Source organism: Eublepharis macularius, chromosome 13 (assembly GCF_028583425.1).
Source record: "Eublepharis macularius isolate TG4126 chromosome 13, MPM_Emac_v1.0, whole genome shotgun sequence".
In the NCBI taxonomy this organism is placed as follows: domain Eukaryota; kingdom Metazoa; phylum Chordata; class Lepidosauria; order Squamata; family Eublepharidae; genus Eublepharis; species Eublepharis macularius.
Window position 1 is genome coordinate 51884226 of NC_072802.1, and position 25192 is coordinate 51909417.

General features: G+C 42.3%; 1 protein-coding gene across 1 annotated transcript in view; it reads left to right on the forward strand.

Annotated features, from left to right (window-relative positions):
* The window catches only part of BICDL1 (BICD family like cargo adaptor 1), a 70835-nt gene that overhangs the window by 38315 nt on the left and 7328 nt on the right, over positions 1-25192 (forward strand). The window contains exons 4-10 of the mRNA XM_054996912.1: positions 1115-1126; positions 4050-4196; positions 9797-9976; positions 12227-12445; positions 17132-17275; positions 18732-18862; positions 20925-21045. Coding sequence (XP_054852887.1) covers positions 1115-1126; positions 4050-4196; positions 9797-9976; positions 12227-12445; positions 17132-17275; positions 18732-18862; positions 20925-21045 — 954 coding nt within the window. The remainder of the gene's footprint in view (positions 1-1114; positions 1127-4049; positions 4197-9796; positions 9977-12226; positions 12446-17131; positions 17276-18731; positions 18863-20924; positions 21046-25192) is intronic.

Below are 25192 nucleotides of genomic sequence, written 5' to 3' on the forward strand. Positions count from 1 at the left end.
TCTGTGTGTCTTTCTTTCCATCCGGTGGTGGTGCCCTCACTGATGGTATCAACTGAATTCATAAAATGCAAACAACAGCTAAGAATAGTAAAATAATGAGTAAAATAGAAGGTGTCAGCATACCTCAAAGTTATCTCAGTAACCTTGGGAGAGCTGTGTTTAACTGTCTGCTGGCAGCCATACCAAGTACAGGTGTGACTGAAAATAAAATTATCCCCAGTTTTGCTTGTAAGAAAAATGTTTCCATCTTTTAAAGAATTGAGCTCTACTCATGTTTTCGTATGTGCAGAAATGAACACATGGAAGGGTTATTTGGACATGTTCAGCAAAAAGGTATCTTGAGAGGTGACTCTTTTTGATGCAGCTGGGTATATAGTACAGGAATCAAAAAGGAGCCTATAGGCTGCTGTTTGTTGTGTCCAGATGGTCTGGAAATGACTGTGGCTTCGGTTCTGCAGCAGTAGAAAAGAGCAAGAGTCCAGCAGCACCTATGAGACTAACAAAATTTGTGGTAGGGTATGAGCTTTTTAAAGTCACAATCTTTCTTAAAACAAACAATAAAGCAAGATTACAAGATGGGAGAACAATGCAATAAACAGTATATTACGTACAACACACATTTTAATAAAGCTGGATTACAGGTTAGAGAATGATGTGATAAAACAAAAAGAGAGTGATGTCCCTAGTCTAGCCCCAGTAGTAATTCAATGTGTAGCACATGTTTTGCATGCGGAAGATCAAAAGTTCAATTTAAAAAGAGATTTCAAGTTGCAGAGCCGGGATACTTGTACTTAACACCTTGGAGAACCATTGTCAGCCAGAGCAGACTAAAGCCCTGTTTCTGTATATTTCAGCTGCATACAGTCATTGTCAAATAACATAATAACAATGGCTTCCTTACACATGGGAATTTTTTTTTTGTTATCCTGAAATCAGTTTTCCAAGCCAAGGTTCGACACAAAGCGACTGAAAGAGTGGGGGGGGGGATGTTTCCATTTTAGAAGAGGTATAGTTTCCATAACTGTGTATATCAATTTCTTGTTTCCCCCACCAACTGTGACTTGTCCCATTTTTCCCTCCTTCCCTGTTCCCTCTTTACTTGGTTGTGGAGCAGCAAATCCTTGAAGTAAGTACAGAAGAAGCTTTCATTGGATTTGAAGTGCATGCCCGTTGGCTCCCATTTTGCATGCCTCACTATCATGCATGCTGTTCATGTCTCTCTATCTTTTTGGGGCCACTGACTTCCTTATATGCATTTGTCTTGCTTGGCCTGCAAGGAGATTTGGGGACTTTGTATACATACATTAACAGGGTGTACTTTATTTTAGTGTGTACCATGTTAGAAAGATGGCATCTGTGTTTGATTACATCAGATGTAATTGGTTATTTATTTACTTTTTTCACTGAGACTCAAGGCAGATTTACAAAATATAAAATCAATTCCATCAGGCAGCATATGACATCCAATAAGGAATGCAAAAGGACTAGGATTAGAGAATATCCGAGGTATGACCTACCATAAACCATGCAAAAAATGGATTACGCAGGCAGAAGACAGTACAGTACAGTAAAAGCAAGATACATCAAACATTGCAATAGAGTACAATCCTATTCCATTATTATTTTTAAAAAAGCACCCTCCTGGACTTTTCCATTATCCTGCAACTCTAATCCCCTTATAAAAAATGTGCCCCTGAACATTTCAGTTCTGCATATTCTGCAGAACAATAGAAGTGTTTGAGCCTTCCCAAACTCCTTAGGCAAGCTATTTCACAAGGTGGGAGCCACATTAGAGAATGTATGGGTATGGACATGCCAGTAGTCCACCTAGCTTGGCAACCTGTCTTCTGACGATCAGCTGGGTGTTTCAGGGAAATTCTGTTGTGCTCTTTGTGAGGAAATAAAATAAAATAAATTAAATTTTTTGCCCACCTTCCCTGCATGTGGGCTCAGAGCGGGTTACAACAAACTATCCTGTAGGACTTGTGCCCAGGATCTAACCATTTTGGGAGACTTTCTCATATAGAGCCTCATTCTAACTTTTCTCAGATTGTGGTGAGGATAAAATGGGGAGAGGAGACTGCCCCAAGCTCCTTGGTGGAAGGACGAATGGATGGATAAATTTCTTGGACACAGAAACATGGTTGTAGGAAAGGAGAGCCTTTCTGGGGAAATCTCTGATGACCAAATAATTCTTTCATCTTCACACAATGATATGGAAAAGTAGAGGACCATAAATGCACTAGAGTTCACAGGTGACAAAAAAGCAAGAACAGGGAAATGTGATTTTAAATCCATTTTCCTGCTTGACCATCAGTCAATTAAAAAGCCTAGTTTGCATTCAAAATAGCATTATTATGTTTTGTGGGATAGAGGCTCAAAAACACTTAAAGTGGTATTTGTGAAATCAACCTAAGGCTGTGATACTAAACATACTTACGAGAGAGCAAGCCCTACTCAGTAGGATTTAGTTCTTAAAAAAAACAAACCATGGTTAGCAATGGCACGAAAAGAGTTCTTCCACCCTTTTGTGTGACACATTTATTTAAATTAAGTTTTTTCCCTTGAGTAAAATATGTTTAAAACTCAAAACACTTTAGGCTAATCAGCAAATTCCTATCTGCATGTTTTATCACACTAGTCCATATCTTTAGTGAAGTGTGGTTTGTTTGTTGTTGTTGTTGCTGGACAGTGTGAGCTCCATGTTATCATGACAAGAGCATCCACAAGACAGGATGGATTATCAGAAAGTCCTGAATATGACTTAATATGTATCTGCTGAAAGGATAAGAGACTGTGGAGAGGTGGGTTATAAAATGAGGAGGAAAAAATCCTTGCATTTGCATTGGGTAACCTGGGAATTTTGTACATTTCTCCCCCCTCCCCCCCTGCTTCCTTGGAAGAAAATCTACGGGATGCTTACAGTACCTTTACTGGTAGGAGAAAAATCTTATAGAAGCTGAGCAGGTGGTAAAAGGGTTGTAGCAACAATTGGCCAGAAACTTTTAAGTCCACCATTAATATGAATGCTGGCATTTAATATATGTCAACACAGCAAAAACCTGTCAAGTATTTCATATGATTTTATCAAAGTCTGCACAGGGCATTTCTTAGTGCAGCAGTTCTGCACGGCTGGGCATATTTCATGAGAAAACTGCTAGTGAACCACAAAGAAACTCCCCCCCCCCAAACTAATTAAATAATGAAAGGCTTATGTCAAAAGTATCTAATCTCAGAAGAAGTCTGTCTGCAAGCCCCCACTGCTCTTGTTCCTTCCTCCAATCAACATCTTCTGTAGGTGAAATTTATCTTGTTCTTCTTTAACATTTCTCCCTAAGTAGCCTTCAACATTCCACCATAAAAAACCCAACATTTTAAAATTTAAACAATTAAAATGAATCTCTCCCAATGGCAGTGAGACTTGGTAGTTAAATGGGACCTCCATATGTAGAGGTATTATACCTTTGAATATTAAAAGGCGAGGGGTTTTGGAAATCACCTTTATGGGTCTGCTTGCGAGCTTCTGGAGGCAAGTTGTTGGAAACAGGATTAGATGGACCTTAATGAATCTAGCAAGTCAGTTCTTATGTTTTGCATATGTGCGCACGGAGTTTCCCAATTCCCTTAATTTGCTTTAAAGGTCCAGTGTGGAAATAGTTGACCTGAGTGTTGCACAACCTTTGAATTCTGATGTTTAGCAAGGTGATCCTTTAGCAGGCTGAAAGAGGGGCAGGGCGTCCTTTCTCGGCTTTATCTCTTGGGAATTCCAGAGAACACAGTGGTCTGACTTCTCCTCTCCTTCCCTCCCTCTCCTTTGCCTGGCAACACACATTCCAGCTCTCTAGAGTTTCCTCCCACTCCCCTCTAGGCAAGTTTCTTTTACTCTCTTCCTTTGCTCCAAGTCGTGCCAGCTTCTGCCTTTCAGGTGCAGGCTCCCACCAGTTTTTCTCCCACCTTTCCTCATAACTGGAAAATTAATCTTCAGGTTGAGAAATCACAATTGTGGTTTATTTGCGGATTCCTCTTCGTACCTCCTCTTTGCTCCTCAGATCAAGATGCTTACGGATAGGAAGCATGAGTTAGAGCGTCGCCTCAGTGCCATGATGGAGGAAAATAATCTCCTTCAGGGAACAGTGGAGGAGCTTCAAGACCGAGTATTAATCCTGGAACGACAAAGCCATGAGAAGGACATGCAGGTAAGGAGAACAGATTATTCGGAAGAGGAAAAGGAGGCTTGATGGGAAGCAGAAGTGGGTGAAAGAAAGGTTTCCAAAAGCAAGGTTACTAAATCGCCATTTCAAAAACAGGACAATATGGAGCTTCAGCTATCTGCACAGTGGGGTTCTCTGGAGCTGTTGGGTATCCTCAGTCTAAGCGGTACATTATGATTTTCAGTACAAACTTAGAAAAATAAAGTGTGAATCTGACGTGTGTGAATTATTTTTGTGAGGGTTCTCTTATCTTGCTGGGGGGGGGTGTTCAAACTCTCCCAGTGTCTATATTTAATGTATTTTAGTTACCAAGACCAGTTAATTTATTTAAGGATATTAAAACAAATGATTTAAAAGATTGCCGATACAACTGTTTACTGTACCTGACAATTTGGTATGACAGTATGCTTCTTTATGTATCTATATACACTCAAATAACAGCTTCCTCTCAAAATCTGAATCTTCATTTTGGGCACACACACAGAATGGAGTTGATCAGTCTCAACGCCCCGTTACTTCAGTTGGGCTGTTCTGGCACGTCTAAGTTCTTCAGTCTGCTGTTTTTTATTTTCACAAATGCCTAGTCAGCCTTGGCTTTAATCTGGCTATTTCTCAGCTTCTCCCTTGCTTTGTTGGTTATTCAGCTCATTGGGTCCCATTTCTTGACGGCATAGTCCACTTTCTGGTTTGCTCAATATTTTCTTAGTCCCTTCTCGACTTCTTCAGAGTTCCTTCAGCAGCCCACAGAATCCTTTCCTCTCCAACAACTCCCCAACTGTCATTTTCTCTCACTTGTCAGTTATTCCCCGCCCCCCCACCCCCACATCCCAGCATTCTCCTATCTCCCTAGCAACCACAATTCCACAACATCTTGCTTCATTCTCGTCTGGTCATTCCTTGTATGATTGGCTCACTACTCATATATTTGGAAAATATCTGTATAATACAAGCATACTTGTTGTGGAGTGAGGTGATCTGGGATTGGCCGCAGCGTCTGCTGAGCATTCATTCAGTAGCCAGCCTGGTTTTGCTGTTGGTCCTCTTTAAGCCGTTTTCAGCTGTTTCCAGGGTGCCCTGGGGTTTCACAATGGGACAAGTGATGAAGACAAGTTAGATAACCTGCTGTCCACTCCTGATCTTTCCACTTAATGTACAGCCAGAGAGTGGGCTTAGATGTAGGGCATGCACTCTTTGACAAGGATCTATGTGGCTACAGCTGTGCGGCAGCATGAGCAGGGGAAGATGGGTGGCAGGCTCATCAACTCTGCTTTCCTTGGGATCCACCCAGGGAAAGTTGGCAGTTGTGATACATGAATCTGCTTTATCATATCTTGGTTCTCAGACAAGTTGACATCAGTTCTGTGGCACACCTGACACGTTATAGAGATGGTTTCTATATACCACACACACTCATGCACGCTGGGGATCCATCTGCCAGTGATCCCACTTGGCTCCTAAGTCACCCAGACAGTGCAAATTCTGTGGCATGAAGAATTTAAGAGTCTGCAATCTATAGGTATTATTCATGATGCATATTTTATAGTCAGATAATTTTCTGTGATGTACCATTTTTATTCTAGTTAGATTGTGACTTGAGGGGCATGGAGATACCTCCTGATACCTCCACCTTGGTGTCTACTGGATATCATATTTTTACACACCACTGGTTTATCAGATTTTACCAGCCAATGCTCTCACGCTTTGCCGATGTATCTTTCCAGCTTATAAGGGCTAGAAACTTGATATTTAAAAAAACCAAGAAAGCTGAGTTGCTGAATTTTGTAGCCGTTATGTTCTGCAGTTTTTTGTGTTTTCTCTTTGGAATCATGGCATGCATATAGGCTTTTAGCTGCACCTGTTCCAAAATATTTTTAATTTACAGGCATTAGGAATTGTCACTTTTACCAAGGACCAAACTACATGTTTAGATGAGCTGCAGGTGTAACCTCTATTGTATGGGTTCTATGGGGCTAACTTTCACAAAAATGTAAGTTAAGGATTTTTTTTTACCTTTTAACGATTAGAACAATACAACTATTTTTCTTTTCTTTAACCAAATTCATAAATACAACAGAAACAGAAACGGTCAGCCAACAATGTCTTTGCAACTACTCAAGGTAAAAAAGTTCAACTTGTTGGATTCCACCAAGTAATAGAGTCCTTTGCAACAATCCTTCCAGTTTGAAGCAACTGGAACCCAGGCTTCTGTCCTCTTCTTGGGGAATTACAGCCCTGAAAGAATAATATAATTCCAATAATAATACCCATTAATTATAACGCACATACACCGCTTCTAGTTAATATTGGTCACATATAACATGTTATATGTGAACAACATATAAGCATCTTCTGAACCCCATCAAAAGTGGGACGTGCTTCAAGACCTCAGTCTCCCCAACCAGCATTACTTCCCTCTTTTCTGGATTCAGTTCTGATAATGAAGTGAAAGCAGTTGTATAATGCATGAATTAGCCTTCATCAGGGCTTTTTTTCTAGGAAAAGGGGAGGCTGAACTCAGTGGTGGAGCTGAGGACCACACAATGATGTCACTTTGGGTCAGCTGGAACGAGGGGGGAGTTTTTAAAAGTTTAAATCGCCCTTGGCAAAAATCATCACATGGCTGGTGGCCCTGCCCCCTGATCTCCAGACAGAGGGGAGTTTAGATTGCCCTCCACGCTGCTCAGCCACTCCGCACGGAGGGCAATCTAAACTCCCCTCTGTCTGGAGATCAGGGGGTGGGGTCACCAGCCATGTGACCATTTTCAAGAGGTTCCAGGACTCCGTTCCACCTCGTTCCAGCTGAAAAAAAGCCCTGGCCTTCATATGATCTTGGAGATGTCCCTTAGAAATATCTCAGTCCTGCATGCTACAGACTAGCGGGGGCGGGGAGGGGGGGAGACGTCTTTATCATCATCTTTTGGTGTGGCTCAGTGGCTTAAATGATAATACTTTTGTTCAGATTACATTCAGGATCATGTGAATCCAAATCCTTTCCTCTCTGTTGCTGAGGATTTCCAAGAATCTGTATCATTCACCAGGGGCAAACAAGGGAAAGACCATGCTTTATAATGAGCAACTTGTGAGAGTTCAGAGGAAGCCTGCTGGCTGTTAAGGGATTTTTCTTGGACCCCTCTTCTAGAATCCACATGTGAGCATTATTCAAGCAAGACATTCACACAGGAAAGCAAAACTTGCTTTAGTGGCAAATTCTTTCTCTTTGCTGAGATTCAGCTGCAGGTCAGTGTAATCTCAACAAACCAAGCCTAAACGGGGGATTCCCCAGAAGCAAGAGACCAAGGAAGGGAACAACCCTGGGAACCCCAAAAACCACTACAAGGTGTAAACACTCATTTACCAATATAATCAAGTGAAATACAAATATTTACAATATAATTAACAATAAATACAACATTACAAAATTGCACAAGTCGTTATACATCTGCACAGTCCATCATATCTTCAACGGAACTCTCCTCTGTTTATTCGATGGGGTCGTCCTTTGTGGGAAACCCACATCGATATCTAAAGCTCAATAGCTGCAATAATTTCCAAAGCCCAATGGCTGGTTTCGAACTCATAACAAAAGTATGGCTCCAGCATGGAGGTGTTTATATTACAAGTGAGATCTGACTGACCTGTCACTCAAGCTTGTCTGGTGCCATGCATTCTGGAAAATGTAATTCTGAAAAAATGTTTGTATTAACCTTTTTGATCTTTTATTCTGTAAACAATTAGTGCTAAGGTATGTGAGATTCTCTGATGTAACTGTTCTTTATGCATATGAGCTAGAGAGAGAATATGCATCTGAACTTTATTTAGAAATAATAAAATTCATATTTCTTCATATTCCTGTGGTTGGTGTCTTAGATTATATTTGACTAAGTGGTAGTGGGGCAATTTATAATTGGCAGCAGAGTACTGCTATAAAATTTTTTCCCTATCACTGGCTGATGTTGGAAACAGATTGCTCGACTAAATTAGCCTTTATCTTGTTCAGCCAAGCAATCCTCGATCTCTTATCATGATAGGATATAGAAGAGGGGTCAGTCCACTTTTAAATGGTTAAAATGTTAGATCCCTGAAGCCTGAGCTGATTCGGAAACCCTTGCCTTTGCCAGATGTGCAAGGTGGCTTTTAGGAGGGAGAGGAAGAAACTTTATTTGTTTATTTATGATATTTGTATTGCACTTTTCAGTTTAAAAATGCTTCCGAAGAAGATTAGGGTAATTAAAGTTCAAAACATGCTCCTGGTATCAGGTGCTGTACTTAGATGAAAACAAGGCTCAACTAAAATGAGAGGAGGGGAGACATACAAAGCAGGTGGAGGGAAGAGGTAGAGGAGGGAAGTGAGGGCTGGAGTGAAGTAATGAGTTGGGGCCTGACTGTATCTTCCCTTGCTGAATTGGAGGTGGTGCAAGCATGCAATGGACCTTGGTTCTCTGGCTTATGAAAGAAGCCAGAGTGCCCAAGGGCTGGTTTTACATATGCTTGTATGTCACTTTATTTCTCTGATTGGATGATTGGGTTCAGAATATATGAACTGTCTTGACAAAAAAAAAAAGCACTGCGTATGAGATCACATGGAAGTTCCATTCTGTGGGGTTCATATCTGCGATGGACCATTCATAACTACTAATGATCACTTGGAGTGTTGTGGTTGTGAAATAAGGGACACAAATGTGTGAACTAGGTAGGTGGCTGCAGATGCAGAGTTTCTAGGTGAATCTAGATGTACGGCTTAAATCCATCAAGCGACCGCAGCCAGTAACGTAGAGATGATGCCGCCCACCAGTCTCTGTGTTAATCCATTCTTAAGGGTTTAATTATAGCTCTGAGCATGTACAAATGAAACTCTTCCTGCCGGTGTGTCTTGCCTCCCCTTCAGTGCATATCAACCCAGCCCACTACTTCCTTGGAAACTGATACATGTGCTGGCTTCGTTCTCTTTGCCAGTTTCTGCTGTTTTCTCACCAGGATGGCATATTCATCTTCCCCCCTCCCCAAGTTTACCAGTTGTGTTCCATTCCATTAGATGCAAATAATACAGCAATCCAAATGTCTCCTGCTTTAGACATTTCAATCATAGGATATTTGTGTATAGCTATACGGCAAGTTTATATTGGTTTTATACCAGTTCATTATCAAGGCTTCCCACAAAGAATCTTGGGGATGGTAATCTGAAAAGGATGCCAAGATCTTTCTGTTAGAGATCCCTTAGGTCATGTTCCTCCTAAGCTGTGACTGGATTCCTGGGGAGATGGAATGACTGTCAGACCAGATTGTCTGTAGCATTGATTCAACCTTGAGATGTGTTACTTTCAGAACTGTGAGTGTGGGGTCTAAGTCTGATTTTTAGATCACTGTTTTTCTCCAGCATTTGTTCAATGCCAAACTGCTACTGTACAGATCAGGCGAGTGATGTAGACCCTGTTGTTTATTGGGCAGAGGGTGTGACTTTTGGGTAGGATTGAGCCATCAGCACTTCTTTATTTTGTGAAAGGAAGCAACACAGTCATCAGCTGCATTGGCTAATCTGTCTCTCTCTTTTCTTTTTTTGGCTTGTGTCTAATAATTTCCTGTGACAGTTGCATCAGAGCCAGATGGAACTCCAGGAGGTGAGATTGTCTTATCGGCAGCTGCAGCTAAAAGTGGAGGAGCTCAGTGAGGAAAGAAGCCTTCAGAATTTCAACTCGACCAGCACTTCCTTGCTGTCAGAGATTGAACAAAGCATGGAGGCTGAGGAGCTAGAGCAAGAAAGAGAACAGGTATCGTAACTCTTGGCTCCAGTGGACTGTAGGTACTATACAGATTAGAGGGTGTAGTATAGCTAAAGTGAATTTACTCCCGAGAACTCAACTCTGCACATTTTCACATTGATTGAATATTCTCCAAATAACAGAATAGTTAATATGCTATTGACAGTACTGGGTGGCTGGTGTGTAATGGTATTTAAAATCTGACGGTGACATACAATAGGATTAAACAGTATCTGGTAGGTGATGGTTCATAAGATTCCATTTTTAAGGCTAGTGAAAATAACCAAGAAGTGCTTACAAGTCTAAAGCACTCAGATTTCATATTTTGAAGTAAAGTTTTGTATTTGAAATTTGATTAGTGAAATGGAGACTTTGCCAGATATTAAGTATTTCAGCTTGATGGCTATAGCCTTCCACTTCAGAGACTGACAGTGCAATCCTAAACCGAGTTACTCCTGTCTAAACCCATTTATTTCACTCTGCTTAGGATTGTACTGTGAAACTTTTATAAAGGCCTGAGATGGAAGTATTATCTCCACTACCTCCCCCTTTCTCCAGTACTGCTACCTCTTTATTCCTGGAGAGAAACTCTGTTCTCTAATGAGCTGCATAACCAGGGCTTTTTTTCAGGGGGAACCTCTTGAACATGGTCACATGGCTGGTGGCCCCGCCCCCTGATCTCCAGACAGAGGGGAGTTGAGATTGCCCTCCGTGCCGCAGAGCACGGAGATCAGGGGGCGGGGCCACCAGCCATGTGACCATTTTCTCTGAGGGCAACCCACTGAGTTCCACCACCGCTTTTCCCAGAAAAAAAGCCCTGTGCATAACTGGCAGTAAGGATTAAGCTCCCCTTGTCACCACAGTCATTTCTGTGGTAGGAAAATATGTTTGATGATTTTTGACATTCAATTTGGTACATTTTTAATGTGTTGTATTTACTTATTTCAACTTGAAGCTCTGCGTGTTCCTGGAGAACAGGGTGTGCCCGTACAAGTTTTTCAACAATTACTTAATTGCAAGGAATTGATGGCTGTTCTCCTGAATAGTCTCAAAATCAAATAGGTTCTGTGACCACTCATTTTTGCATTTCATTCATGGGGTCAAACATACTCTGCGCTAAAGTACTAGTAAATTAAAGAACTCTGCACTAAGGCAGATCAAATTTGCCTGAAGGAAACCTGAGTTTTGTGCCTTGTATCAGTTCAGTTGGTTGTATTTGTTGTTTTAAAATATTGTCTTTACTTTTAAATCACTATTTAATGTGATTTTTTCCCAGCGTTATTGACAGAGCTACTTTGTGGAGCACTAAAACTTTGCTCCTGATCATTGGAAACTGGAAACCAGGTAGCCATCCTTTAGATTTTAACAGTTCTTGGTCACATACCTTCAGATATTCCTTTGTACTGCTAAGGGCCAAAAACTAGTTTTTAAAAAAGAGCAAGAACTACATATTACATTCTGGAGGAGTTAGCTGTTTTAGTCTTTAGTTGCAAAATAGTAAAAAGTCCAGTAGCACCTTTAAGACTAACCAACTTTATTGAGGCGTAAGCTTTTGAGAACCACAGCTCTCTTCGTCAGTATGCATCTGACGAAGAGAGCTGTGGTTCTTGAAAGCTTATGCCTCAACAAAGCTGGTTGGTCTAAAAGGTGCTACTGGATTTTTTAACTATATTACGTTCTGTGTCCTTTATGCTGCTTCTCTCTGTGGCAAGCAGCATTCCTCAGGCCTGTTTGTGTAGTTAATGATATGAGATGGTTGTTGTGGATTTTCCAGGCTGTATTGCCGTGGTCTTGGCATTGTAGTTCCTGACGTTTCGCCAGCAGCTGTGACTGGCATCAGCAGTACTGCAGATCAGATGCCAGCAGATGCCAGTCACAGCTGCTGGCGAAACGTCAGGAACTACAATGCCAAGACCACGGCAATACAGCCCGGAAAACCCACAACAACCATCGTTCTCCGGCCGTGAAAGCCTTCGACAATATAATGATATGAGAGTTGGGTTGGGGAACCTAGACCCGACTCAAAAAAAATTGTCTTGTCTAGTTTGTCCTTAGTGGAGGAGCACATCTTGCCTACGTAGGATCCATTCAAGGCTTCTCAAGATTCTCACATTTCAGAGCCAGAAGTAGCTTGATGTTCTTATGAATGTGAGCCCTACTGACAATGTTCACCTCTCTCTTTTTGGAATGTTTTAATGGTTTTCTAAAAACAAGGTGCATGGAGATGACCACAGAGTTACCTCGATTCTCTTTTTGCAGCTGAGACTCCAGCTCTGGGAAGCATACTGTCAAGTCCGATACTTGTGCACTCACCTCAGAGGGAATGACAGTGCGGATTCTGCAGTCTCAACCGACTCTTCCATGGATGAATCTTCAGAAACCTCATCAGCCAAAGACGTGCCAGCCGGCAGTCTACGCACCGCACTCAGTGAGCTGAAGCGGCTGATACAAAGTGTTATAGATGGCACAGACTCCCCGGTAAGCTATGTTTTATGGGGCACTGTAATGATTTTAAGTGTGTGTGGGTCTTTAAATGCTTAGCGTGGTATAGATGAAGTGTGGGGGTGAAAGAGAGGGATGAGTGAGTGAGATGATTGGTTGATGACTGAGAGTGTGGGTGGAGTGAATGAAGTTTTGGTCTGGGGGGGGGGATTCAGTCAGGGCAAGAGAGGCACGTTGTGTGCAGCCTTAGCATGTTTAAGCATTTCTGACTAAAACATTGTCTGGTTTTAGCGGGGAAGCTGTGTGCAGCCTGAGTATTTTTAAGCAGTTCTGAGAGAAATATCGAGTCAGGATAAGGCAGGCAAGCTGTGTGCAGCCTGAGCTTGTTTATGTTGTCTGAGAGAAATATAACCTGTGCGGAAGCCTGAACTGTGTTTGTGAAAGAACATTCAGTCAGGGAAAAGCAGGCAAGCTGTGTGTGCACCCGAGAAAAGATATTACTTGTAACTAAGAAATTAATATCAAAAGCAGGCAATCTGTGTGTGAAGCCCGAGAGAAGATCTGTGTGACTGGGTTTAAGTAAAGTAACTTTAAGAATTGAGAACTACTCTTTTGAAACCATCAAGTTTTAGAAATAATATGAAACCTATATGCTTCTTATAAAAATAAAAGTTTATTTTGTTTATTTTTAATCCCAGAGTTATTCCTATATCCCATTCCTTTCCTCAGGACCACATAGTACCACGAAAAGCCTGACCCTTGGGCACATTACTAAAAGGAGAAATTTAAGTTATTTTGGAATTTAATTCCTGGTGGTAGCAATCTACCAAAAGGGGGCAAGAATAAAAGGCTTAAAGACCAAATGTACCCAAGAGAAAGAAAGGGGTTGTAACAGGCACCCGCCAGATTTTTCATTTCCATTCCATTAAGCAAATCTTTACTAAAAATGACTATTCTTGCCCATTGTGGTGACCATGCCTCCTCCCCTTTCCTTTAGTTGCTGGTCAGCAGCTAACTTTTTAGAGGTGCCATATTGCCATATTTTGAAGGAATTATGGGGCCAACAATGGTGAGTTTGCAAGCTGAGACTCATGTAAAGGGCTCTCTAACTCTCATTTTCCTAATTTAAATAGTAACAGAGGCCTTGGCAGAGTTCTGCCCTTATGCACTTGAGCTGCTCACTCACCTTTACCTGTGTTGTGACTTGGGCATAATGGTGAAGAATTCAGGCATGTAGCAGGGGGAGACCTGTGTCCTGGGAAAGATGGAGTCCTTTGCTCAATTCTCTGCTTGCCTGAAGGCAAGTGGTTAAAATGCAATCCTATGCAGAATTAACACCTATAGTCTTAGACTGGAGTAACTGTGCATAGGATTGCATTGTTATTTGCTTAAAGAGTGTGATGTACCCTTGACTCAGGGTAAGGTAGAATGTCCCCGGGAGTCTGCTTGAGCCCTATGGTGTCAATTGATTAGACCAACCAACCTTAACCTTTTACACAGAGTTCTTGTCATACTTGGGATCAACTTCGAGTTTCTAGTTCTCTCTTTTTAAAGTTCTCAGCCTCTCTGCTTTGTCTGCATCATCTCTTGTTTTCCTCACACCACCATTTTTGGTAGAAGTTTATCTACTCTTGAGCCTCTTTATCTACTTCTGTCACACTTGCCTCTGTGCCGTCTAACATGTGCTCAGTATGCTTGTATTGTTTTACACTTTCATCTGTTCCCTTTCTCCTCCAACATTGCAGCCTTGACGGCCATCTAATGTCATTCTTGTGTTAGCTTGTACCATTTCAGTGTGTGCTTTATACAGAGCCTAGCTTTCAGTTTGTTACAGGATGTTGTTGTTGTTGCTGTTGCTGTTGTTGTTGTTGTTGTTGTTGTTGTTGTTTTCATTTATAGCCTACTTTTCTCACTGAGACTCAAGGCAGATTATAAAACATGATGAAAACAATTTAAACAAACCATGAAGCTCTCTAATGAACAAGCAATGCAGTGGGGCTAGGATGGAAGTACTGGAAAACAATGCAAGCGAAAAGAAAAATTTCCAAGGCAACAGACCAGTTAACATAGGCAAAGAACTGTTTAAGGCAACAAAACTGTATGAAGTTTGACATACCATACTGAAAAGAGCGTTACAAAGATAGAAGACATTAAATTGCAGTAAAAAAGGAGGGGGGTGATACCTACCATAAATATTGCAACATACTATAATACTGTTCCTTATACAAGCAAACCCCATTATCCCGTAGTTCTGATCCCTTCATAAGAATGCCCTCCTGATCGTTTTGGTTTTGTACGTTCTGTGAAATGATCAAAGTGTGTGTGGGGGGGTCTTCCTGATAGCTTCAGGCCATTTGATAATGTGGGAGCCGCCACAGAGAATGCATGTGAATGGGCAGGTGCTGATTTTATCTGTTTGCAGAGTGGTATCTTCAGAAAGCTTTGCTCAGATGAGCGCAGCTGTCACAGTAGAACACAGCAGGAGAGGGGATTCTGAAGCTACACGGCTCCAATGCCATTAAGAGTTTGGAGGTGGTACCTAGAACTTTGAATTGAACCCGACAACTGCTTTGTAACTAATGGAGTGCCTACAGAATGGCAGTAATATGCACATTCCACTTAGCACCTGGTAACAGCTGAGCTTACAGTGTTCTGTACCAACAGGAGTTTCATAAATGAAGCTCTCTTCAGAGCATTGGTCCATGACAGTCAGTTTGGTCTACTCTGACTAGCAGCAGCTTTCCTGGGTCTCAGGCAGAGGTCTTTTACATCACCTACTGCCCGATTCTTTAACTGGAGATGCTGGGGATTGAATCTGGGACATTCTGCAGGCCAAGGAGATGCTGTGCTGCTCAGCCAAGGCCCCTCCTTGAAGATCCAAGTTGTCTTTAAGGGCAGGTGCATCTACAGTGCATTACAGTAATCTATCTCAAGGTAACCATAGCATGGATCCACGTGGCCAGATCAGTCAAATCAAGGCAGGGTGCCATCTTCTGAGTGAAGTGTAGAATGCCTTTTTTGCAATTTCCATTAGCTTGCTTCTCCAACACTAAAGCTGGTGCTAGGCTCAGCAAGTGTCAGTTGGACCACACCGAAAGTGGCAAGCCCATGTCCTTAAGGACCTTGGCCTCCCCTACCAGTGTTACCTCCATCTGTTCAGGATTTGGTTTCAGCTTGTTTACCCTTAACCACCCCTTAACCTTTTAGCCACAGCTGTCAGGCTCAAGATTTCTACAGCATCATCAGGAGATTTGGATAAAGTAATGTAGATCTGAATGTCAGCAGCATATTGATGACAATTTATTCCAAAACTGCAAGTGATTTCTTCTAAGGACTTTACTTAGATATTGAATAGCATGGGGATAAGACTGGTCCTTGTAGAAGCCCACAAGGCACACCCCACACCAAAGACAACTAGTCCCCAGTAGTGACTCTTTGAGTCCTGCCCATAAAGAATGATTTAAACCAATCCAAAGCACACGTCCTTTAATCTCTACATCCTTGCTGCAGTGGGTTTCATTGGGAGGCCCAGGGTGTCTTGTAGGAACTCCTCCTGGGAGACATTCTGGGCCTCCCAGTGGAACCTGCCAGGATGCCCTGTAGTTGCCATGGTTATTGCAGCACCTCAGCTGGACCTTGAAGACATGGATGTCTCCTGAGAGGAAGGGCAGCCTTCTTCAGACAGGGCTGAGGCACTGCAGTTGCTATGGCGACTGCAGCGTCCCAGCCTGGATATCTCATGGGAAGATTTTTCCTTACCTCTCTGTGACTGGCATGCTGACTGTACTGACCGCGGCTTGAAAGGCAGAGGTGCAGTCAAGAAAAAGGAAGGAGATAGCTTTGGGTTTGCAGGACAGGGCAGATCCCCAGTCCCACTGTGAAGAATACGGTCTGTCTTGCAGAGAATGCCACCAACGGCAGCAGCTCCTGAAGCATGTGGATTGCTGCTGAGAGAGCAAGCAGACTAATTTCCCCCCTAGTTAGTGAGAAAAGGGAGGGGGGCTGCAGAGGGAGAGGTGCAGGGACCGGGGCTGACAGGCAGGCAGTTAAAGCACTGAACCACACAGCTGCTGCATCTTATGGCTTCATGAGATTGCTGGTGCATGTTGTATTTATAAATAATTAGCAATAAGCTATATGTTTGGGTATTAAAACAAAAATACAATATCAACTTATTCACTGTTAACTGATAAGAGATTCTTTCATTTTAAGTTGGAAAGGGGCAAAGTAGCATTGCAATAGTTTACAAGCAGGTCCCAGATAGAGTAACAGTACAATCTTAAGCAGAGTTACTCTACCCTAAGCCCATTGAAGTCAATGGGCTTAGTCTGGAGTGACTCTATTTAGGATTGCATTGTTAGTCTATCATTAGGTCCCACTTCAAAACATTTGAGAATCACAGTTTAGTCTTCTTCTTTCTCCTCTGAACTTGTCTAAATGCATTTATCTACATAATTCAGATAAACCCCCTGCATTGACTTTCCCTCCCCTCCACTGTTGAATTTTACCTTGCAAGCTCTTTGGGGGCACAGTCCTGTGTCTTCTTGCTTATGTTACTCTATGGAGTGTGGTGTGCAGCATTGGTAATATATAAATAATGCTTCCATAAAAAGCATCCTCTGTTATATTTATTTTTTTAAAATAGTGCTAAAACAGTGTTAACAGTATATTCCCTCCACCCTAAGTGATAGCTGAATAAGTTTATTTCTCTGCTACTGCCAGAGCTCTCGGAGAAGTGACGACGATGCCTTAGAAGAGCAGATCAAGCAAACGAGCGAGGACTCAAGAGCCCTGAGGGAGTTAATGGAAGGTGAACGGGGGAAACTGAGGCAAAGCCTGGAAGAGCTGCAGCAACTCCACAGCCAAGTAAGCACTGTGATGCACGTGATGATTTGACAGATTTGGGTAGACATTTATGGATTTAATTAAAGTTATTTAGCCATTTATGTTCCCCCTGTACCTCTTCAAATACAAGGTAGCTAGCAAGCACCTAGATTTCTTTTTTAAAAGCACATGTAATTAAAAAAACATGAAATGAAGAACTCACAAAATTAAAAAAGGAACACAGAAAAATCTGCTGAAACACAATCTGCGCACCTGTTCCTTGACTGGCTGGGTTCACCCTTCTTCCATCATAATAACCAAGTGCTGTCAATGGGAGAAAGCTGGGAGGGTGGGGGGCGCATGCAGGGAAACATAAATGTTACAGTCCTGCTTCTGAATTTGTTCAGAATTGTTCTCCTCTGCTCTTCCCTTCCCCCATGTTCAGAGAAACTGATTGTTCTCCATGTGTGGGAGGGTTTTTCTTCATGGACTTCAGTGTTTTTAAAAACTGTTTTTCAACCTGTTCTCTTCCTTTTCCCCCACCGTCCTCATTCTTCCTGGATTCTTTTATGTGGTCTATTTTGATAAGCCCTTTAAGAGACAGAGATCTATGTATATAGTTCAGCTGCTGTTAGCTGCCCTGAGCCTTCAGGGAAGCAGTAGGATATAAAGCCTTTTAAAAAAAAAAGAACGAAAGACAAGCAGAAAAAAATAACATGCTTGGTCCTTGGGTCTGTAAGATTTTTAATATGAATAATGTGATGTGTTTTTCAAAAAGGCTTCTAGAGTCCCTGCATTCTATTATTCTAACACAGCTTCCGGCTAGCTGAAGGGACCACAAGCTTCAAACAGAGACTTGAAGTGTATGAAAATCACAAGTTGGTTCCTTCAATTTATGGGCATGTCTTAAAACTGTGACATTTGGCAGCAATATTTTAAGGGTCTTGTTGTTGTTGCAGCTGCTGCACTCTGTTATGTGACCTTTAGAAATTCATGGTTTTAAACTGCAAGAAATAGCATTTTTTTAAACAGAATGAACATGATTTCAGTTATTTCTCTCCTGTCTCCGAATATCATTACTGTGGGTGCAATGTGGTGTTCCCTAGTCTTTACCTGCAATCAGGGCTTTTTTTCTGGGAAAGGAGGTGGTGGAACTCAGTGGGTTGCCCTCGGAGAAAATGGTCACATGGTTGGTGGCCCCGCCCCCGATCTCCAGACAGAGGGGAGTTTAGATTGCCCTCCGCACCGCTGGAGCACCACTTCACAGCTGGAGCGGCATGGAGGGCAATCTAAACTCCCCTCTGTCTGGAGATCAGGGGGCGGGGCCACCAGCCATGTGACCGTTTTCAAGAGGTTCCGGAACTCCGTTCCCCCGCGTTCCCCCTGAAAAAAGAAAGCCCTGCCAGCAATCTTTTCTTTGTGGCACTTTCAGGGCAGGCAACCTGGAAGTAACCTCAATCCCAGATTTTTCACTAATTTCTTTTTGGGTTCTTACCAGGTAACACTGCTGAGCGTAGAAATGACTTCCCTTAAAGAGGAAAGGGACAGACTCCGAGGGACTGTTGATGATAAAGAAACAAGTGAACAACTCTTGAAGGCAATCAGGGATCGGGATGAAGCAATTGCCAAGTAAGCAGCATTGTGATAGGTGAATGTTTGCGTAGAAACCCAGTAAAGCTCCAGACAGTGCCCAGAAATGGTATGGCAAACAAATAAAGCTTGCATCTGAGTTGCCACTGGACCCCTGTGTAATTTTGCTACCACCGACTACGATGGCTACTCCTCTGGATTATTACTGTGGAACTGATGGTTGTGATGAGATTTGAACTTGGACTTCCTGGTTCACAGTTTATTCTCTCAGTCATTATGCTAGTCCTGATTATGATTCCATTTATTCTGTAATTTTTAAAATGATTAATCCATCCCATAATCTTAGCCAGGTTTTCACTACGCTTATTGTGTCATTGTTTCTTCTTGCAATACACAAGGATGCTACAAAATCTCTGTTAGGGGAAACTACAAAACAGCTAAATCTTGTTATTTCCAAGGACTTGGTCATTATGTCTCAAGGGGCACTTTGGGCACACAAGGAAGAATACCAATTGGCTTTAAAGAGCCTTCACAGCAGTGCCATCTGTTGGCTGAAGAAGGAAACTGGCAGCCCATTCCTTGATGGGAAAGGCAGCTTTTGACATTTCAGTATGTGTGTGGGTTACTGGTTCTCAGTATCTATGGAAACCAGCTACCTTTCTGGGGATGTTTGAAACCCAATCTTTAATATTCATTCAGTGGTGAGGATTTTTACAGTGCAGGAACATTTTGGCAGCCTTTGATCTGGCAGCTTTGCTTTGCAGACAAATACACAGAAATCTTGTGGCATCTTAAAGATGAACAACATTTTATTCCAGCATAAGGTTTTCTGGACTTCTTTTGCCTACTTCTTCATGTGCAGTGAGTGAATCCTCATTATTCAGGCATTTTTAGTAGGATGGTGAGAATGGCCAGTGGTGCAACCCTTACCCACACAGCCAGCCCCTAAAGTTCTGTCACATTTTGGATGTCTACTAGGAAACACTACTCAAGGTTTGCAAGCTTAGTTTTCATTGGCTCCCATTGAGTTTTGTGGGATAGAATAAAATAAAAATGGCAATAACAGTTTTGACTGAGGGCAAAATCTGTCCCCCTCCTACACTAGAGGAGCAATTTAGCTTTAATCCTAGTGATGTCCCTTGGCACCACCCTTTGCTTTTTCCTACATAAAGGAATGGTGGTCGGAGAAAAATAGAATGGAAAGATATGGAAAGTAAATAGATATGAAAAGTAATTTCACAACAGAAATTTTAATATTTATTTGAAATATTTGTATGCCGCTTTTTTACCCAAGTAGGGTCCCCAGTGTGGCGAACATTAAATTATTAAAAAAATTAAAACATTTAAAACAATTTAAATTTAATTCAATTAAGCGCACACACAACACCAAGAACAGGGAGGAGGGCCAGTAACTTTTATTGCGGGTATACTAAATGAAACAAAAAAGACTTCATACACTGGCAGAAGACTGTGGGGTTGCCATCTCTGGGATGGGAAATTCCTGGAGATTTTGGGGTGGGTCCTGGGGAGGGTGGAATTTGGGGAGGCAAGGGACCTCAGTAGGGTATAATGCTATTGAGTCCACCTTCCAATATAGCCATTTTCTCCAGGGGAACTGACCTCTGTGGAGATCAGTTTTAATTCCGGGAGATCTCCAGCCACCACCTGGAGGTTAGCAACCCTAGAACATAGCAATAGAGGGGGAGAGACTAATCTCCTTGGGGATGGAATTCCAAAGTTTTGCCACTGCAAATGAGAAGGCTCTTTCTTGGTTTGTCAACTGTATAGCCTCAGATGGCTGGGCTAAAGCACCACCACCAAATGACTGGAGTAGATATGGGAGCAGGTGGTCCTTAAGGTATGCTGGTCCCAAACTATATAGGGCTCTAAAGGTTGAAGCAAACTGGGAACCAGTGCAAATGGAAAGAAATTGGAATAATCAGGTTCAGTACAGTGTTCAAGGGCAGCCCCATGTAATACAGAAATCTTGCTTTGTGTTACTGTCTTTGATGCTGGTGAAGCTAGTTCTAAAATTTAACTTTGATTCTTAGCCTACTTCTGTATTTGTACTATCTGAGACTCTCTCTATTCTGCTTTTCAGGAAGAATGCTGTCGAAATGGAACTAGCCAAGTGCAAGATTGATATGATGTCTTTGAATAGTCAGCTTCTGGATGCTATTCAGCAGAAACTTAATCTTTCGCAGCAGCTTGAGGCGTGGCAGGTAAGAGAGGGCTAAGCCCCTCCCTCCGTTCATGAGCCAGAAAAGCTCCTGCTGCAACATCCAAAGAAATACACTGCATGCAGCCAGCCTCCATGAAACACTTTTAAGTGTCTTTAAGACAGAAGTTTTCCTTAGGGAAGAGATAAGTAAAATCCAAAAAAGTTAAAAGAAACAATGATATAAAAGCACTTCAAAAAGTATGAGAAAACCGAGCCAAATCAATGGGAGTCAAGAGAACAGTCCTAATATAATTAGGAAAATTAAGGATGGACAAACCCAAAAAATTTACATTAAAGAAGTCCTGCCTGCTTCTTGTGGTCTCAAGGCAAGTTACATTAAAGACATCAACATAAGACAATAACCTTAAGCATTATAGCATAATAAAGATAAAAATTATATCACAACCTACTTCAACCAGTGTCAAAATAGCATAAGTTACAATTGTCTGCACTGTTCTGACTACAGTCAAGAGATTGTTTTCATTTTCACAAGCAGATCGACAAACTTTTGCCTCCAGTCTGTTTTTTTAATTGTGAATTTGCAAATGTGAATAATGTGGTATTGCAAAGTAGAAAATGGTCCTGTTTGGTGAGCTTTAGGGAATGTGGCCATTTTAGTTTGAACAATCTGGTGGGCCAGGGTTAAAACTAAGATGGTTGTGAGATCTCCATTAGACATCCCCCCTCCCCCAACCCAGAGTTCCTAACCATCAACCTTTGAGGGAAAGGGGACTGTACTATTTATGATGGGAGGAAACTGTGTTTGGAGGAGACAACGCTTATGGTGGTTTTAATGTTGCCTAGTACAGAACACACATGCACTTGAACCTGCTTCTGTCATGCAAACAAGTGGCTTGATTTCTCTGGACTTGATTATCGGCAGCTGAATGTGTGAAAGGACTCCACTGTCAGAAAAGCGTTATTTTTGGGGTTATGAAAGACAATACAGATATTTGATCTGTGGTGGCAGATTTGAGACTGCCTATTCATACATGCAAGTCCTGATGTTCAGTTTCTCAAGTTTCTCACACATGTATGTGTGAACCAGGGCTTATCCTCACCCTACCCTTCACACATAAACCCAGCTGACCTTTTTATCCTATTTTCAACTTCTCTGTGTTCTCGTTTTCTCTCCTGTGCTTACAGTTTGCTTCCTCAGGGCTTTTTACTATATGGCTCCTTTGGTTTCTGATCTAGTGGCCTTTCTCAGTTCCCGTAACAACAGCTTTAGTCGTACACCCCTCCTGCCTTTAAGGTGAGCTCCCACCCCTCTGTCATACCCGCCTCATCCTGTTCAGTCGCATCCCAGTTCATCATGTCGGGGAAGGAATTAAAACATCTATGGACTCCCATACATTCACTTCTGTTGATCCTCTATAATCTCTCTTGCCATCTTTCACAGTCATGCCACATTTTAACAAGAATCTTTTTGAATTTGATGGTCTGTCTGCTTGTGTCTTTTTTTTAAAGCACACTTTCCTCTCTCAAGTACTTACTTGTAATAGTCTATTATAGCATTTTAGAACTGAATCTCTGAGCCCATAGCTCTGTGGTAGAGCACGTGATTTGCACAACATTCCCTAGCAACTTCAATTAAAAGAATCTTGAATACTAGCATTGGGGAAAAACTTTTCCAGACAGTCATTGATTGTCAGAATCGACTGTGGTGTTTGGGAGACCAGTAGTAGGAAGCTTCATGTGTTTGTATATCATGTGAAAAAGACGGATTCACATGTCGGAGGACAGCCGTACTTCATCAAGTATTTCCTTGCCCGTGGAAAGCTAGCAATAGCAAATTGCAGTGTGACTGATATTCACAGTATAATCCTATGCAGAGTTCCACCTGGAGCAGGTTCTCTGGAGAGGTGGCATAGACATATTATAAATAATTTATAAATAAATAATTCATTTTATAAATAACTCTTAATTCTCACTGATTTCAATCAGATTAGGTTTTAGTAAATCTACATAGGACTGCTCTATCTGTGTGACAAGCAGGGCCAGCACGCCCATTGAGGCCAGGTAGGCGGTGGCCTCAGGGCGTGGGGTGCCGGAGGGGGCGCCGGAGGAAGCGCGGGGGCAGGAGCGCGCACCATGGAGCAGCAGCCTCCTAGCCCTCCTGCCTCGCGCCGCCGCCGCCAGCACACGCCCCTGGCGGCGCAGGGCAACCAAGCGGGAGAGCTCAGAGGCCACCCACATGCCGTCCCAACCACCTGCCACAACAATTGGGCTGGCGACGCGCGTGTGCCCGTCATGACATCACACGTGACATCATCCTGCAGGGCGGTGCATGTGTGCGTGCATGTGCGGGCGCCTGGCCTGCTGGCTGGCCTCAACCACCAAAAACCGTGGCACTGCTGCTGGTGACAAGAAGGGTATCACTGGAGCCAGAGCAAGACTGGGTAGAGTCGAGGCTGGCCTTGGCCGTTTCCACACTGCTTACCTTCCCTTGGAACGACCCGAAACATCGTGCAAAAAACACGGAAGATCGCGTTTTCTCATGCGAGATTTGCGTGTTGCGCAAATCTCGCGCGAGAAAAAGCAACCTTCCAATTTTTTTTGCGCAATGTTTCGGGTCGTTCCAAGGGAAGGTAAGCAGTATGAAAACAGCCCTTGTCTCTTGTTTACTATTGGTTTGCAGATTGCTTCTCTCTGAAAGAGCGGATGGGATTGTGCAGTTGAAAAGGCTGAGACTTTTTGGGGGGAATGTGGAAAAGGGCATAAGAGAAACTACTGAGGAGGGTAAGTGGGAGCCATGTTGTTCTGAGAGGAAGAGAAGGGGGCAAGAGAATGGGATAGTTGTAGGCAGGGTTTCTTTTCCTGGGAAAAGAGGTGGCAGAACTCTCAAGAAGGAAATGAGGAAGAAACACACAGGATTCTTTGAAATCATATTATTTTCAAGCACTATTGCCGAGTATTTTCAAGAAGTGCCGGAACTCCGTTCCCCACATTCCCCCTGAAAAAAAGCCCTGGTTGTAGGCCTCCCATCCATTTGTGAATACCATATAAAAACAGACTTTAGAAAATAGGATTCCCAATTTTTGCCTGGCTATTCTACCTGAACCTAACAATATAATACAAGGGCAAACAATATAACAAACAATATAACAAAATTTAACACAATTTAATGTATCAATAATGAATTAAAGTCCACGGACTGAGCCAGACATAAAAGTAAGCCCCCACATAAGGGAGTCTCTGCCAGGCTTTTTGGTTCTGTAGGCACCATGTTGCCACAATAGAGTTTCTAGGTGCTTCGTTGTGTTCAAGGTGGGCCTCTGTTTTTTCGACTCCTGAGGAAGAGACATTGAAACAAGTTCTTTGCTGGCTCCTTGTAGAGTCATTGGGGTCTTTGTACCCCTTGTTTGGTTGTGGACACCTGCAGAGAAAACGCACAAGTCAAGCAACATTAAGAATTAAAGGCTTTGTCTTCAAACAAGATGTTTAAAGATCCTCACTGCACCTACTTTGCACCTTACTACACTGCTGTGTTGCACTGACTATTGCTGCCTGTGTCTCCCTTGTGTGGGGGCTTGCTTTTATGTCTGGTTCAGTCCTTGGACTTTAATTCATTACTGATACATTAAATTTTGTTAAATTTTGTTATATTGTTTGCCCTTGTTTGCCTATTGTTAGGATCAGTTCTTGTGAGGGTTGCTCCGTAGTTGTTGTGGCTATTCTAGCTAGCACGTTGAGGAGAAGGGTAGGCAGGGACTCGGCACACATCAGTCACTTGTTTTTTAAAAGCAAAAGGACTCGTACTGTCAGTGTGCAGAGCTAATAGATAGGCTCCTTTCATTGTTAAATATTATGAAGACCTGTTGTGTTCTCCAATCGCCCTGATTCTTATGAAAATAAAATTTGAAGACTATTCAGATATTTGAAGAATAATCAAATGTAGTCTAAAATGCCAGGGAGAAGCATGGAAATGTTCCCCACTCTCCTTAAGCAATGCTTCTGCACTGCCTGGGTTTTGGTCCACAACCTTCTCTGGTAAAACAGTTCAGACATAATACCAAACCATGGTTTGTCATGACATAAACAAAACTTATGCCCTCCCTTTGCATGCTCCAGCACCATTAATTACTTCTGCTTTAGTGCAATCCATAGTTTTTGCCATTACATCCTACAGCAAACTATAGTTTGTT